The sequence below is a fragment of the Paramisgurnus dabryanus genome, chromosome 13, assembly GCF_030506205.2.
Source record: "Paramisgurnus dabryanus chromosome 13, PD_genome_1.1, whole genome shotgun sequence".
In the NCBI taxonomy this organism is placed as follows: Eukaryota; Metazoa; Chordata; class Actinopteri; order Cypriniformes; family Cobitidae; genus Paramisgurnus; species Paramisgurnus dabryanus.
In genome coordinates, this window is record NC_133349.1 from 15,252,942 (window position 1) to 15,269,602 (window position 16,661).

General features: G+C 37.7%; 1 protein-coding gene across 3 annotated transcripts in view; it reads right to left on the reverse strand.

Annotated features, from left to right (window-relative positions):
* The window catches only part of sema6cb (semaphorin 6Cb), a 141,220-nt gene that overhangs the window by 22,989 nt on the left and 101,570 nt on the right, over window positions 1-16,661 (reverse strand). For all 3 annotated transcript variants that reach the window (XM_065245416.2, XM_065245415.2, XM_065245414.2), the window contains exons 11-19: window positions 15,343-15,431; window positions 14,935-15,152; window positions 14,625-14,756; window positions 12,468-12,623; window positions 12,006-12,179; window positions 10,348-10,485; window positions 7,144-7,221; window positions 1,691-1,749; window positions 219-269 (exon numbers count right to left, since the gene is read on the reverse strand). In XM_065245416.2, coding sequence (XP_065101488.2) covers window positions 219-269; window positions 1,691-1,749; window positions 7,144-7,221; window positions 10,348-10,485; window positions 12,006-12,179; window positions 12,468-12,623; window positions 14,625-14,756; window positions 14,935-15,152; window positions 15,343-15,431 — 1,095 coding nt within the window. The remainder of the gene's footprint in view (window positions 1-218; window positions 270-1,690; window positions 1,750-7,143; window positions 7,222-10,347; window positions 10,486-12,005; window positions 12,180-12,467; window positions 12,624-14,624; window positions 14,757-14,934; window positions 15,153-15,342; window positions 15,432-16,661) is intronic.

Consider the following 16,661-nt stretch of genomic DNA (forward strand, 5'->3'; position numbering starts at 1 on the left):
ATATGCTGCTCTGTTCACACCAAGGTGCTAGCCACAAAATGTCACAATAATAATAGCAATCTGTGCCTATTGTTGGAAAGTAATGGCTGGTCATGTTTTTTTTCTTGCTTTGATAGAAATGACCATGAATATGGCTGGAAAAGAATGATATTTTACAAATGGGATTTGAATGAGTTTTAATAAAATGAAAACACACAGTAGTAATTTAGTACACTGACCATATGCAGAGTCCACGGCGGGGTTTTGTTTGCGGGTTGTGGCCAAGACATCTACACAATAAAAACAAAAGAAGAATGAGAATGAGAGATGATTATATAAACAATACAACAATGTAAACACAATTATTATTTTAATATGTGACAATTAATATTTTAATATACTTTCATTGCAACTAATCAAATTTCTCTCTTTAAATTCTCATTATTGCAATATATATATAAACATATAACTATATAACTATAAACACGCAATTAGCGCCATTTAAAAAAAAATTGTTACAAAATCAGTCAGTCAGAATGAAGTAAATTCTTTATTCATCTTTTCTCGCTTTTTTCCAAACCACGACAAACGGCAGTCCTCCTTCTCTGCAGAATGCAATAAATCCTTTCAACCAATCATAGCGCACCATTCCACGCATTTTTAGAACCACCACTTGCGGAAAAAAGAATCAGTTTTTATAATAAATCTTTGAAAATCAAATTATGGATTTGAATTTTAAATGTTATTATAACCTAAAGATACTATGTGAAAGTTTGTAAAAGAAAATAGTGGTTATCATCTTGTCACTTTCTTGGTAAAGAAAACACATTTTTACCCAAATTAGTCAAAATGGATTAATTGCGTTTTGGAACCAAACTCTTTAAATATACGAAGAGCTCAAATGAAAAATCGCTAAACGTCACCTCCATCAAAAATGAGATAAAAATAATAACCAAATGCTCTCGGCACGCATGTTCATTAAATACTTTCACTTTAAATCCTCTTAATCCTGGCCTTTAGGCCATTCAGAAATACTGTTGGCAGAATCCCTTAAACACCACATCGATTTTTCAGCAAAGTCCTGAAATTACACGGAAGACGAATGTAAAACAACCATGGAAAGTCAGGAAAGTCATTAAAACTTGCCACCCCCCAGTGTGTGGTTCAGTTTCTTTATTTTTACCTTTTGAATCTTGCAATGTTTCTAGTTGTAACTTTAGTGATTTTGAACTGTTTACTATGTCTTGTGCAAAAATTGGTTATTTTTGGTGGAAGTTTTTGTCTAAAAAGCTTGCATGCATTTAGAGGGTTTTGCAATGAAAGAGAGTCAAATTTCTTAAATAGCAAGAAAATAACTAAAATCACATTTTTGAAAATTTTAATTAATGACCAATAACCTTTTAATTGCTATTCAACTAAAATTACAGAACCTAAACATAAGAGTCTAATAAAAAAGCTTTACATTACACTTATGTTAATAAAGGATAATTCAAAAACCTGCCATCACATAACATGCATCTTGTGACACATGAACCAGAAAAATTTCTGACAGGTTTCGTCAGATTCTCCTTCAACAAGTTTCAATTGTTCTAGAGCATAAGAGAGGATGTACTGTGCTGTAACAAGAAGCAGAAATCTGCAGGGCTGTAATAATGGTGTGGATGAGTTATGATCTTTGAGAGCGAGTCAGCTCGGACTGTCTGAAACTCACCATGACAGCTGTCTGGGTATTGAAGATATCCACTCTCAACATACTGTTCAAATCCAGACCTGTGACAGAGACAGAATCACAGAGAGAAACCGAAGATGAGTAAGAGAAAGAACAAGCGAGTGACAATCATTCTTTTGTGCTTGTCTCCTTGAATGATCTTTCTAATTAGTTCTGCTGTCATCATGCTGTTGTTGTCTCTCTAAGTAACTGTGAAGGGAAATAGCACGTAACAATCTGAGTGAAGCTTGAACGTGTGACATACAACCATACAAGGACATTTGTCTTCAATAAAGTACCCTGACAACATATTTATTTATATATAACATATTTAAAAAAATATAAGTGAAACAATGTATGGAGACCAGATTACTGCTTTAAAGGTGCAGTTTGTAAATTCTAGAAAGTTATTTTGACAGCAATGCAATATAAAAAAGATAACTATGTTTTCATTGGTGTATAAAGACCTTACAAAATAAACTGTATTGTTTTTATTACTTTAGAATAAGCCATTTTTATCTACATACACAGAGGGTCCCCTTACATGGAGGCTGCCATTTTGGAGCATCATGTTTTTACAGTAACCCTTAATGGAAAAACAACCTTACAGAGCGCATTTGTCATTATGTTGTCTCAGAAGATGACATGTTTGTCCTATGATGGCTACCGTAGCTTTTCTTTGTGCTTCAAAAGGGAGGGGTGCAATTCTCAACCTCCCCACTAGATGTTAAAAATCCGCTAAAATCTACACACTACTCCTTTAAAGTTAAAGGCGCTCTAAGCGAATCTGTGCGACGTCACCTGTTGTTGATGTTTGAACTGTTTTCAAACAAACGGAGCGTAGCTAACTCCTCCCCTCCCCCTCCCTTCTGTGCTTTCATGAACGCACCCAACCCCCACCCCAAATCCTTCTTGTCGTTTTTTGTCTGGAACACTTTGTGATGTTTCGTGGTGCTAGGTTTGGCCATTGTGTTGTTATTGCTGTTTGTGGAGCCTGGGCTGTCTACAGAGATCGCGTTTTTCAGTCAGGTAGCAAGCAGATAGTGAGGAGATGTTTGCTGTATGTAACAAAAAATGTTTTATGGTCTAAAACACATGAATTCGCTTAGAGCACCTTTAAATTTGTGGAAAGAGCTACATGGACTATTCATTCAAGTGTCAATAAATAAAAACGTCTTCCGCTTTGACTCTCATTTCCTTTATGTAAAGAAAATAAGTGTTTGGGCAAAACAGTCCATTAAGAGCAAATGCAAGCGACTATGCTTACTGAGAAGGATGTCGCAGAGTCATGCAGTCTAACAGCGTAACCACAGTGACGCGTCGGTCACCGGCCGCAATGTTCCTCTGCTCTTGGCATCACAGAAACGAATGTGTCACCGTTATTCACTGCTGAGTACCTGAGTGACATCTCACACACAGATGCACAACACATCCTGCTGGTTTTCCCTTTCTCTCAGCGTTACCATGGAGACACGATTAGATCAGGGAATGTGGTCTAATGGAAAGTGCAATTTTGTATCTAAACGTCCAAAACTATCATTCTCAAAGCTCATATATCACTGCACGCTTGTTTTCTACAACAGTGATTCCCAAACCTGGGGTTTGTGTTTCATGGGGTATTTAAATGGTTTGCGCACACATCCTCATGTTGTTCCACACCCGTATGACTCTTATGTTGCTTTCTTCCACTGAACATGACAAATTTTGTGTTTTTATGAAAGTGAATAGGGGCTGGGTTTGTCTGTCACTAACATTTTGGCATTACATCTCTTTTTTGAGTCCCCATAGAAGTAGTGTAGTTACATTTACATTTATGTATATAAATGTACTTTTAGTGCATTTTAGTCTGTTAAACCTATGAAAACAACTTCATCATTTTCATTTAACACCATTTTTTTGGGACTTATTCACCGTATCCCCAAAAGTTAGATAAGTCCATCTGTCTGACACACCCACTGCTAGCCTAGCTTAGCACAAAGACTGGAAGTAAATGGCTCCAGCTAGCATACTGCTCCAAATAACTGACAAAATAATGCCAACATTTTCCCATTTATATCTTGTGATTTTTATAGTCACAGTTTGTACAAATAACACAGTCTTATGAGACACAGCCATCCTTTAACTGTATACATACTGGGAACTATATTCTTAGAAAGCGAAGCACATCTACTTGCAGATGAACAGGATATGGACTTATCTTACCATGGGGGATATGGTGAATAAGCTAAAGTCCCCCAAAGCGTGTTTCTTTAAAGCCAAGAAAAAACAAATGTGTGTTTTAAGCTCAGGTTTTATAAATGTATAAACATGAGTTTGTGACTATACATCTAAAGTAGAGTTAAAATAAATACACTTCTGACTTAGTGTCACTTAAGGGCTACTTTAGCTTGGAGCTGTGAGGGTGCATAAGACAAAATCAGTATTATACACTGCTCTGAAACACTAAAGATTTGATCTATGGCCGACTTGATTTAATTTAAGTCAATTTAAAGAATCAAGAATGGACTGAGATCTAACTGTGAAATACAGGGTACAATGGTGACGTCTGAAAAGGAAATCTCAACTTTAAGAGTAAAACATGAACACACACACACACTAAACAACTTATCATATAATGACACCCTATTTCAGCCCTGCCGAGACACCTGCCTCTCTCTTGCCCCGCCCTGCATATTCAATCTATCTGTGAATCAGCCCTCTCTACCTGACATGATTTAGAGTCCTTATTTCCATTAACCTGAGTGGAGAGAGAGCAACAGAAAGAGAGAGTGAGGGAAAGAAAGAAAGAGAGAATATGACTTCATCTCATATCGAAGGATAAATGGAAGGACAAGATAAAAAAAGTCTCCCACATAAAGAGGCAAATTGGGATCTCGCAGGTGCATAATATCTGAACATCAATATGGCTCTTAGACGCATGCTTTTCATTATGCCTAAATTCACCAACACACACACACACACACTTTAGCACAAAACACTCTCTCCCCCATCGCGTGTAGATTAAATTGCCCCTGGGAGTGAGAACGAGCGCATGGGGAGAAGGGGAATACAGAAGGAAAATCTCACACAAGATAATAAAGTCATATTTTTTCTCATATTCCCCAACCCTACTTTGCACAGAACAAAGTGTGAAAAGTTACAGAACTGTTCTAAAAATGAGAAAGTCAAATTATTACCAGTACATCTATTGGCCTCTTTTTTCTCATGTCACCTTCTCTGTCTAGCAGTATTTCATTAAAAGCTGATTAGCAATTAAACGCACAGTACACTTGGCAGCTATAGTTCCCCTCCGAACATATTGTGCCCTGTCTTGTTACCTGTTATGAGATTATCTAGTCTTATTTAGTCAGAGTTTTTACCAGCATAAAATCTGATCCATGTTGCAGTTCTCCAGTTTAAAAGAAAGGTGCAAATTGAGATTTATACAGTATCTGAAAGTTAAATAAATAAGCTTTTATTAATGTATGGTTTGTTAGGAAAGAACAATATTTGTCCAAGATAAAAACGGAATCAGCATTAAAGGAAAACACCACCGTTTTTCAATATTTGACTATGTTCTTACTTTAACTTAGACAAATTAATAGATACCTGTCTTCTTTCAATGTGTACACTTAATCTTTGTACAGCGCGTCGTAAATGTGTTAGCATTTAGGCTAGCCCCATTCATTCCTTAGGATCCAAACAGGGATAAATTTAGAAGCCACCAAACACTTCCATGTTTTCCATATTTACATGAGTAGTTACACGAGTAAGTATGGTGGCATAAAATAAAATGTGGCAATTTAAGCAGATAAAGTGCACGCATTGTAAAAAGATAGGCATGTATTAATTCGTCTAAGTTAAGGTAAGAACATAGTAAAATATTGAAAAACGGTGGTGTTTTCCTTTAATGCTGATAGCTGTTTCCATAGGCCTGACTAGTATGTGTGTTGATGCTTCTGGCTTTATGAAAGAACCCAAGCTTAAATCCAATATTCTCCAGCTCTTTATAATAATGACAAACTGCTATATGATTAAAGAACACTTTATGGCATCTGACAGCAAAAGATGTATGACTGCGACATAAGTTTGGCTATGGAAATAATTGAATACTGGAGAAAAACCAAGAGTCTCTTGGGACAATGATAAGTACCCTCCTCATGTTCCGAACAATTTGTTGACCGCATTCTGGAAATCTGCTGGACTCATAATAATGTTTATACGTTTAACAAAAAACTCTACATCTCCATTTAAAGACATTCATACTCACAGATACAAAAGGACCACATGCTGGCACAAATATTGAGCCAAAGTTGTGGATAGGAAGTAAAACCATTTAACACTACAACTGGGTTACAGAAAAACTGCGTAAAGGGACCGGATCCATAAAAATACAATTTACAGGCCGTCATTAACCCATTGATGCATGGTGTCCACTACACTGAACAGATCTTTATAAGACATCTCTAAGGAAGTTATGCAAGACCATTAGCAATAAATTTATATGATGTTCTCTTTAAAATGCCATGATGTTTTGGATTTATGACAACATAAATTTGACTACAAAAGTGGTAATGCACCAATACCTCTGGAATATGTACTATTACAATGTAAACGCAAAACAGAGAATGTATAATTTAAGACATCTGACAATATAAAATTTACCTTTTTATCGAATGTTAAGAAATGTTAATCTGTTAAATGCTAACATGCTATACAACACAATTATACAAAATGTGCAATGCAAATGCTCAAATCACGTATCATGAATTATAGAATGCCAAAAACCATCAATAAAATATCTATAAACTTGGTTTAAGGGGCACATAATGTTTGTGCTGTGAAAGACACGTGTTATTTTGACGTTAACGCCATGTGCCATTTGTAACAGTTTTTAAGTTTAGTAAACAAGCCTTTATATTTATCTTTTGAAGAAAGTTTATCTGAGACAATATCTGCATACTGGTCTAAAGCAGCAGATGCAAACTAACAACAGATGGCGTGAATGAGTGTGACAGTGATGTCATCAACAACAGAGTAAAGGGGCTTTTCACTCGAATTTATTGTAAACAGTTATAAGAGGATGATACTAATTTAAAAGGATTAAATTGAGCCACTTTAAAACTCTGCTCTATAATGAATTTAAAGTAAAAATTATTTTTAGCCATCTACAGTATGAAGTCATCCAGGCCATTGTGTAGTATATGTCTGGTAGATTTTTTGTAAATGTGCTTGGTAATAAATTCTCAAGACGTTTTATGGCCATCAGATTTTTTCCAGATGTTATTTTTAAGATGTTTTGAGTAACTTGAGCTGTAAGAGACTTTTAAATAGTGTTGCGTTCTATAAGAATACAGACTGTGTATAGAGTACAGTAGATGTGTGGCCTCTTTATACAGTAATGAACTGTAAAGTGTGCCATAGGATGTTTACTATGGCAAGACTAATAGAAGGTTGCGTGATGCGGTTTAACTCACTTGAATCCAGGCGCCACGGTGGCACAATTCCCCGCACTCAACCAGATGCAGTATGGGTCTCGCGAGGACAAACAGCTCCTAAAACACACACACATACACAGAAAGAAAAAGAGAGAGAGTTAACTCATACCACATGTCCTGGAAAGGTTGTGCGTGTTTTTCTACCCCAACAACCCCCAAACCCCTCCTCCCCAATTTCCTCTTCCTTTCTCCCTCTAAGTATACAGTATGTCACATGCTGGAAAGGACAGCCAGACGCGACAACTCGGTAACTAAGCATAAATGGCCCTCACTGTTCAGAGGGTAAAAATCCAAAGAAAAAGAGTGTGTCTTACTGCTATACTGCCAGGTGTGTGTGTGTATGTTTGTGTTGCATGATTGACAGGAGTGTTGTGTTTGCCAGAGGCCAACTGAGATTCAGATACATGGCTAAACTGGCAAGTCACCCAAAGAAACAGAGAGAGGGAGTGAAAAAGCAGAACGACAGACAGACAAAGAGAGACAGAAAGAATACAGAAAGAAAAATAGAAAAAATAGACAGACAGAAAAATAAAGTCCGAGAGACAGAGAGGTAAGGAAAGTGTGTGAGGTAACTTGATGCAAGTCATAGAGTGAAAGGGCAAGGTCACTACTGTTTCCTATTTCCTTCTATATTTTCCTCGTCACAGGTTGATCATTGATGTTTGGTGGATACTTTATTGTCGATGAGGCATTGAAATAAAGTTTTATAATCGTTACATTTAGGCCCCACAGTGTGGCTTGATAGAGCCACAGTAAAATGGTGTGCTAGACATAACTACTGCAAACGTCCATCATGGTCAGGGTTATCCTCGGTTGTTGCATACACTCTAAAAAGCTGGGTTTTTTTCAATCCAGTTTTGGGTCAAAAAGGGACGAGAACAGCCCATTAAGTTGTAATTTTTTAGGGTGTAGGTTTGTTTGACTTCACGTGATCCCAACTATCCCAAGAGTGCTGCTTTCGTTTCGCTGTCACAATACTTTAATGTCATATGCCGATTGTTCTGCGCATTGCCACATAAACACGCCTATGGTTTCTATGGCAGCAAAAGTAAAAAGTGAGCTGACCTTTTTGGTAACACTTTACTTAAGGGGAGGTGTAATAAGACTGGCATGATACACTACAGACAATTTCATGGCAATTGTCATTAAGTGCAATTATGTCATTTTTAATTCAAAGATGACACTGTTTGACTTGTCTTTGTTGTGACAACTTGACATAAACCAATACATCATAACTTATCATAAATCTGTCATAAACATGACATAGCAGAATATTTTCAAACTTAAGAAACTATCTAGCTTTATGGGTTAACATTACATTAAACTGCCATTTAAATGCCATTAAGTGTTAATACTGTCAAATAATTTTAAATACCTCAACAAAATGTAACAGACACATCAAAAGATTGTAATTAACTTTATGTATGAACTAACAAAACTTGGTCTTCCTCACACAGAGGTTCTGAAATGTTCGACATGGAAGAAAAAACGAACAAAACATTTAATTAATTTAATTTAATGTAATTAACTTTGCCGCAATATGGACCCAACGCTGCATGGCTTAACCCACCATTGTACTGTTTTTATTTAATTGTAGGTGAATCGGTCTCCAAATCCACTAAAATATAATTTTATCAATTTTAATTATTATTATTATTATTATTATTGAATGATTTTATTTGTTAAAGATATGGAGGAAACTTAAAATGACAGCAAAATTACAATTTAATGACAAATTATATTTTGAACTACTGTAGTTGAGGTCAAGAAAAATATTTATGACGATGTTATAATGTCAAGTCGTCATGACAAATACATCTTAAACAATGTCATCTCTGCATTTAAAATGACATAATTGAATGAATGACCCTTAATAAAGTTGTCATAAACGTGCATAAAATCTCCTTCATGTTAATTGCACATGTCATGTCATGACCATGAATGTGTCATGTCAGTCTTACGAACTCCCCTTTTCAAGTGTTACCAACTTGGATATATTTTAATACAAAAATCTTCCATATTTAACTGGAAATGCGTAAAAAATATAGTAGTAAGTGTAGGGACTAGCAAATATGGGACTAGGACATATGGTCTTGCAAATGCAGCCTACTGTATAGCATTATTATCTATTCTTACTTTTGAGTTTTTAGATCGTTTTCTAAATTTTCTTCATCAGTCTCTTGTCCTCAGTTTAAAAACATAATACTGTATTTTCAGTCTAATGCAACTTCACTACCACAAGTCTTAATTGTTTCAAGAAAATATATCTTGTTTTTACTGGAAAACACAAAGAAAACTATTTTTGCTGTGAGACTCTAAGAAAACAAACTCCTTGATCACAACAAACATTTTCTTTTATTTATTTTTGAATGAATAAAAGCATTTAAGTGTAGAGAAACGAAATTGCCTTCGCATCCACAGTCATGAAACCAATCCACAGACAGAAAACCGTAAAAATAAAGTTTTCACACAAATATCAACAGGGGTTATCATGTAAGTCTGTCCTCAGAGACTGAGGCGGCATGAGCTAACAGATTAGCAAAAAGTTAAGACGCGGCTGGATCCAACATCACCGAGCAAGCAGAATTGTTTTTGGATTGAAATCCCCTGATAGGATTTGAAAATCTTTTGAAAAGGAAACACTCTATCAGCTTGCTCATAATACAGCTGTGCTAAAAAAAAAGAAATTGTTTGCTGCTGGCCTGTGTCCAATCAGATGGCTGTAATTTGCGTGCGAGTGCGGAATGCATGGGTGATGCTGCTGGATAAAGGACTGCAGCTTGTGATGGAAACGCATCTACATCCACAGAGACCCATCTCTCTGTGTCTTCTAGGTGCAGCTTTCAGGACAAGCTGAATACTAAAGCTTTTGTGCCCTCTAAAATGCATCTCAACGAGTGCATGCATGTCTTTGGAAACGCATAGCACTTTCAGCGCACTTATGGAGAACGTTATACATAATAGATCAAAAGAGAAGCCACGCACAAGACTTTTCGAAGACTGGCATAAATTTTCCTCTCAGTACTGAGTTGCTGCACTGCATTGTCAATAGGACTATTTCAAGTATATGTAGTTTGAACATGTTTGAAAAGTCTCTTTAAGATAATAAGTTGTGCACTTAGATTTACTATACAACTAATTGGATTGTGAATTCAGAATCATGTCCATACAGTAATCACTCACGTTTTGCAAGCGCCGTAATCCGAACAGCGACTGAGGGGAACACGGATTACACAGCTTGAGAAGGCTACGAAGAGGGCATGATGGTCCTTGTCCAACTCCAAACCTAGAATCTTCCGATCCTCACCTTGAACATTACACCTGGGGAGGGAAATGGGAATTTAAGTAAATAAACCAATTAATCAGTTAGGTGTTTCTCATCTGTTTAAAATGCGTCTTTTTCCATTACATTTTCAATGAATTAAAAAATAGCAAACGTAACAAATACTGAATGGTATAAAACATAACTGTATGAAAAATGGTCTGGTCACTCTAAAAGGTCAAAGTCGGTCATCAGAATGATTGGTTAAAATTACCTTTCAGAATTGCCTGACATGCCTGCGTTCCCAGACATAAGACATCTGCCACTGATTGCAAGCAAACATGAGGTTCGTGAGAGCGTTTGGACTGTGCACTGCTAGTAATTTATTGTATTGAACAGAAGAGCCACAGTGGCAACAAGCTCCATATCCAGAATTTTATCCAGTTGCACAAACGGGATGGGATGTAAGCTGCTTTTTGGGGTGGGCAGTATTTTTCAGATATATATTTTTTACTAGTTTGAAGTCTATTTACATTCTGATAGCAATATAAAAGACAAGTGGTCTAAATGTCCAATAATTGCATTTGGTGTTTGGCTAATCTGAAAAAATACAGTTTTTTACCGCTAAAGAAAGAAGAGGGTCTGCTCTCTAATGGGAGGAAAAGAAATCCCCAATAATAAAAAGACGAATATGTGTTCCACACAAGTCATATCCTAAGGGTGACTCACATCCTAAATTAATCCCTTGTGCCATGTAAATGTCTCTACTAAAGTTAACTGGCCTATGGGTGGGATACAGGGAATGAGGGAAATCCAGGCTCTCCTCACTTAGGATGAAGATGAGCTCATGTTTTGTTGTGGAACTTGTGAGGCTCAGCTGGAGCCGAGGCTGCTTGTCAGGTACACAGTGGGGACACAAACAAGGCTGAAATCCCAAGAGTACAATTACAGCTCCACACTTATAATCCACTGCAGTGAAGATACGGTCTTAATCTAGCACCTCCTCTGACATTAAGTTAGGGTTGTCTGCTTGTGCATGTTTATATTTGCCCGAAACCTGTCGATGGGGGTGAAGTGTGTGAGAGAGATGAGGATGTGTTATTTTGTGCATGTGTCTGTATGTGTGTAAACACACATGGCCTAAACAGATGCAAGAAATGGTGTAAAAAATATTTCTGTGTAGCCATGCTGTCTTGCTCCTTCCAAGAAAGTCCAATAACTCCGAAGCCATCTTGATAAAGCACTCACATGTAGATATTAAGCCTGACGTATAGGCCAATTTTTAAGTGTATGCGAAGGTCCATGTACAGTGCGTGTGAAGCAATTTTGTCATTAGAGGAGTGCGTGCGTACTGTACGCACACGCCAGGTTTTATTAAAAAAAATGTGCATACAGGAGAATGTAATATGTAACCCAAAGAGATACATTGCATTTTGGTGCATTGCACATGCATCATACGCGTCAAATAAACTGTACTTTGCAAGGCTATGTGTTCGACCATGCGCATACACATAAAAAAAAAAACTATATCCCAGGTTTTAGGCATGCGTGCTGCTCTACACAACAGTATTATACTCACTTGCTGGGGTTGTACACATCTATGTCCTCTAAAACTTGGGTGCTGTATGTGGAGTTCGGGTGTGTGCTGGCAAGGATCTTCAAAACTCGCCCGTTTTCCGAGCCTAGAAACAGAACTGTGTAGTTTTTGTAAGGCCCGGCTGCCGTGTCCACTGCGATCTGGGTCAGCTTAAACCTAGATGTGAAACAAGAGCTTATTAGTAAACAAAACAAATCACAACATGTCTTTTCATCATGACGCAAAATGTTTCTTTATATTGCAGTACTGTTGCTAGCCCTCGGGGGAAAGAGAGAGAGAGAGAGACGCAGATGTTGAAAAAACAGCTGGAGAATGAAGAGATGACTTCAGAAACAAAGCGTGAATGTGAGGGAGAGTGTGTAGAAGTGAGTGAGGCAGTTAAGTCTTTAAAGAGCAAATGACCTTCAGTGGAGCATGTGAACCAGTGTGTTTGTGTACGCGCACCTGCTGGTGGTTCGTGTGAAGCAGGGTCGGTTGTTGACCGAGGGTACGGCTTCATCCATTAGTGGGTAAGACTTAATAAATGTAAGAGTCTCATCTGGGAAATTTGTAGAGGACTTATAGCCAGCAGCAGGGCCATCACCAGCACAGGATCCCGGCCTATAGAGAGAGGGAGGGATGTTAAGAGAGGTATGTCAAGTTCCACCAGTAAAACATGCATAAAATGACATGATGGACTCATAATGAGATTTTTTATTAATACTTAAATTTTACTGTTTGAATGCATAACATTAAAAATGTTCCTATGCTTTGGCACAGCCTTTATTTATTATGCAAACACTGTAAAAAAATGTTATTACATTATTTCAACTTTTTAAACTAATTTAGAAGTGGCAATAAATGATAAAAATAAAGTTGTAATAATTTAAGCCCATTTAACTTTATTTATACAAACTTCTCTCTAGTCAAGAAAGTTGTAATTACTTGTTTAGTGAAGGGGTGTGCACACCAAAACTTTTAAATGCGGCCGAAAATGCCTGGAGGATGCCGAATCCCAGCTATTTTTTCAGCTGAGCGCTTTGGTCTGTGATACTTGAGCTGTGAGCCGGTGGGTTGTTGTGACATTTGTCCCGCCCTTCCTCCACTGTGATTGGACGGCTGTGTGAGAACTGACATTGAGGAGCGGAGATTTTCGCCCAAAGTTGAATGTCTTTCAAATCTCGGCGCTCAGCGCTGAAAAAGCGCAGAAAAATCTCTGAACGCCTGCTTTCAGTGCGGAAAAAATCTGCCAGCTACTGGCTGTTTTAAAAAATCCGCGCATCCGTTGGAAACAATTAAAAACATGCTTGAGCGCCAGCTTTCTACAGCCGAGCGCTTTGTTAGCTGTAATACTTAAGCTGTGAGCTGATTGGTTGTTGTGATACTTGTCCTACCCCTCCTCCGCTGTGATTGGGCGGGTGTGTGAGAACTGACATTGACGAGCGGAGCTTTTCACCCAAAGTTGAATCTCTTTCAACTCTGGAGTGCCGTCCTTCAGCACGAAAAAAACGCTAGCTGCTGGCTTATTTGAAAAACGCAGAGCTTCCATTGGAAACAATAGAAAACATGCGCCGGCCGCGGGCGTAAAAGCTTTGGTGTGGACGCCCAGAGCATAAAATAATACCTTAAAAATTATAAAGTGCCAAGTTCAATGCCAAGCAATATTTTTTACAGAATTCACTTGTCAAGGACTACAGAGAACGGCCGGTTTGGAATACAGCCCTCAACTTCCCAGATATATGACGTCAATATAGGAGTTTTTGACTAAGCTCCGCCCACACGAATACATCAGTCACCAGCTAAGGTCAAATGGCTCTGGCTAAGCTAAGCTGCTGTCAAATCACAACACACTAAACAAACTGCACAATTAGACTTTATAGAACAAGGAAGACATCATCCCATTTATAGGACAGTGAAAACAGCGTTATAGAGATGAGTAAATTGTGTGAAAATACTGCGCTTTTTTACACACAAAACCTGAACACATTTTGGGCACCGTACACACAATCAAAGCTTCGAAAACACAGACAAAACGACCATGCAACATGTATTTTTTTACAGTGAATAAAGCTATTTGAATCTTGAAAGAGAAATAAAAAAATGATACAGATATCTGCAGTCACATTCTGGAAGTAGCTCATTGACCCTCACTCATTCAATCATAATGGCGTGCACTAAGAGTTGAGCAACTGAATTTCATCTCTCAGCAGCAGAGAAGTGTATGCTGTCAGCCTTGTAATGCATGGTTTTGGCAACATAAATGTACAGTTTGAGTCATGCACACTGTAAAAAGGAGAGAGCAGGTCAAGCAGAAAGAAGCAAAAAGTAAAACAGAGGGAAGATGGAAAACACTTTCTTGTCCTTCCTATAAAGGGACTTAAAAATTATGGAGATAAACAGCACATGCATACAATTAACAAGACCCATTCCAACCATCTGCCACTATTAAATTAAAGCTGTTGCAATTCTCCTCTGGGTCCGTTAGGCCAAAAAAACTGCTCTCTTAACTCCAGAGACCAGAATCAACGCAAATAAAACAAACCATATCCATTCCAGACAAGCAAGGATACTTTTGTGTGTAATGTTTGATTTGTTTTATTGTCTTCTGTGTGATAATCTCACCTGGGTTTGGGGACCATCTCATCAGGGACTGGCGTCCAGGCCGACTCGCTGTTTCGCTGCTCCTTAAATTTCCCATTAAACACTTTCTCGATGTCATCCATGTAGAACGCACACACGGCAGAACCGGTGATGCTGAGGAGAGAGCAAGGAAATGCTCTGCTGTTATTGCGCACAATGTTGTAATTTTTCTAAACAAACAAATCATTCAACAACAAAAGCTTTATATTGAAAACAGACCAAATGGACTGGATTTTGGATTAAATTTAAGGTCAGTGTATACATTTGCGTAAAGCAGAATGAGTGAATGCACCTGTTGGCTTGCGTAGTGAAGACTCCCAGCACAGCAGGTCTGTGGTTGATCTGAATGACGTTGGTTAGCGACTGAAGAACATCGAAGTAGAAGAACGAATCGCCAGGAACAGAACAGTTTAACCGGGCCTTCAGAAATGAAGTCCAGTAGCGCTCTAAAACCCGCGGAGAACCACCGTTATCATTCTTGCACACGCGAGCGACTCTGGAGAACACCACCTGATGTGAGTAGATGAGTATGAGAGGGACGAAGAGATGAAAGGATGCAGGAGATGAGCTTTACACAGCGTGACTTTTTTGAGAACAACTTCACACTTCTGCACTTGAATTCAGTCTGACTGATTTGAAAGAAGTATGTAATATTTTAAATCAGAGAAGCCAAAGTTTGGGAGAAATTTGTGGGCCTGACCTTGCCAAGGGTAGTGTACTCTACTGCGATCTCACTGAGGAAGAAGTACACGTAGTTCCCATACTCTATAGCATGCAGGAAATGAGGCTCTGAATAAAGACAAAAACAAAATGGAGTTTAATTAGAGTGAAGACATTATCTAGAAAAATATATTGCACCACAACATGTCCATCACAATGTCAAATTTAAAGTGACACTCCACTTTTTTTCGAAAATATGCACATTTTCCAGCTCCCCTAGAGTTAAACATTAGATTTTTACCGTTTTGGAATCCATTCAGCTGATCTTCAGGTCTGGTGGTACCACTTTAGCATAGCTTAGCATAATGCATTTAAGATATGGCTAGGAGCTATACTCTCATTCTGGCGTAATAATCAAGGACTTTGCTGCTGTAACATAGCTGCAAGAGTCACAAAGACATTACGCAGCACCTGAAAATAGTCCCCTGCTATTAAAAGTAACCAAGGGGACTATTTAGGGCAGTTCGTAATATCATTACACCACCTCCAGCCATGTTACAGCAGCAAAGCCCTTGATTATTACGCCAGAATGAGACTATAGTCTCTAGCTATATCTGCCTAGAAAATCGCTTTACCTTTTAACTTTCCATCAGTCTTAGTACACGATGTAACTACAGAAGAGACAAGTTTTAAATAGGAAAAATATCGAAACACTGCTTGTTTTTAGCGCAATGCTAATGGTCTAATCAGATTCAATAGATTGTGCTAAGCTATGCTAAAAGTGGTACCACCAGACCTGGAGATCAGCTGAATGGATTCCAAAACTGTAAAAATCAAATGTTTAACTCTACAGGAGCTGGAAAATGAGCATTTTTTCAAAAAAAGTGGAGTGTCCCTTTAAGTGACCATAAATAACAATGCTTTATGGGATATTTCAGTTTTTATTATAAATAATTGTAAATATTTTTTTTTATTCACGTGCCTTAAAAAATATCTGCACATCAAAAAAAAAAGGCAGGTGAATGATTAGCCAAAACACTTCACTAATACAAAACAAAAATCTGCACACTGCCACTCCCAAAATTATTTATTAAAATACACACAATGTTTTCACCTAAGAGGTCTTCATCAGGCCTCGTTGTCAAGTTTATGTGCCCTCATAATCTTTAATTAACAACATTAACTTCCCCTCTTATCTCTTTTATTAATGATGCATGTCTTGGCCTGAGGGCGGGGCTATATTAAACGTCTAATGGCCAGACTTTCAACATCCAATGATCTTATCTACTCCCAATGAACTAAATCAAATCCCACACTATATGTTTTGCATTTTACTTGGATATATGTCACAACAATATG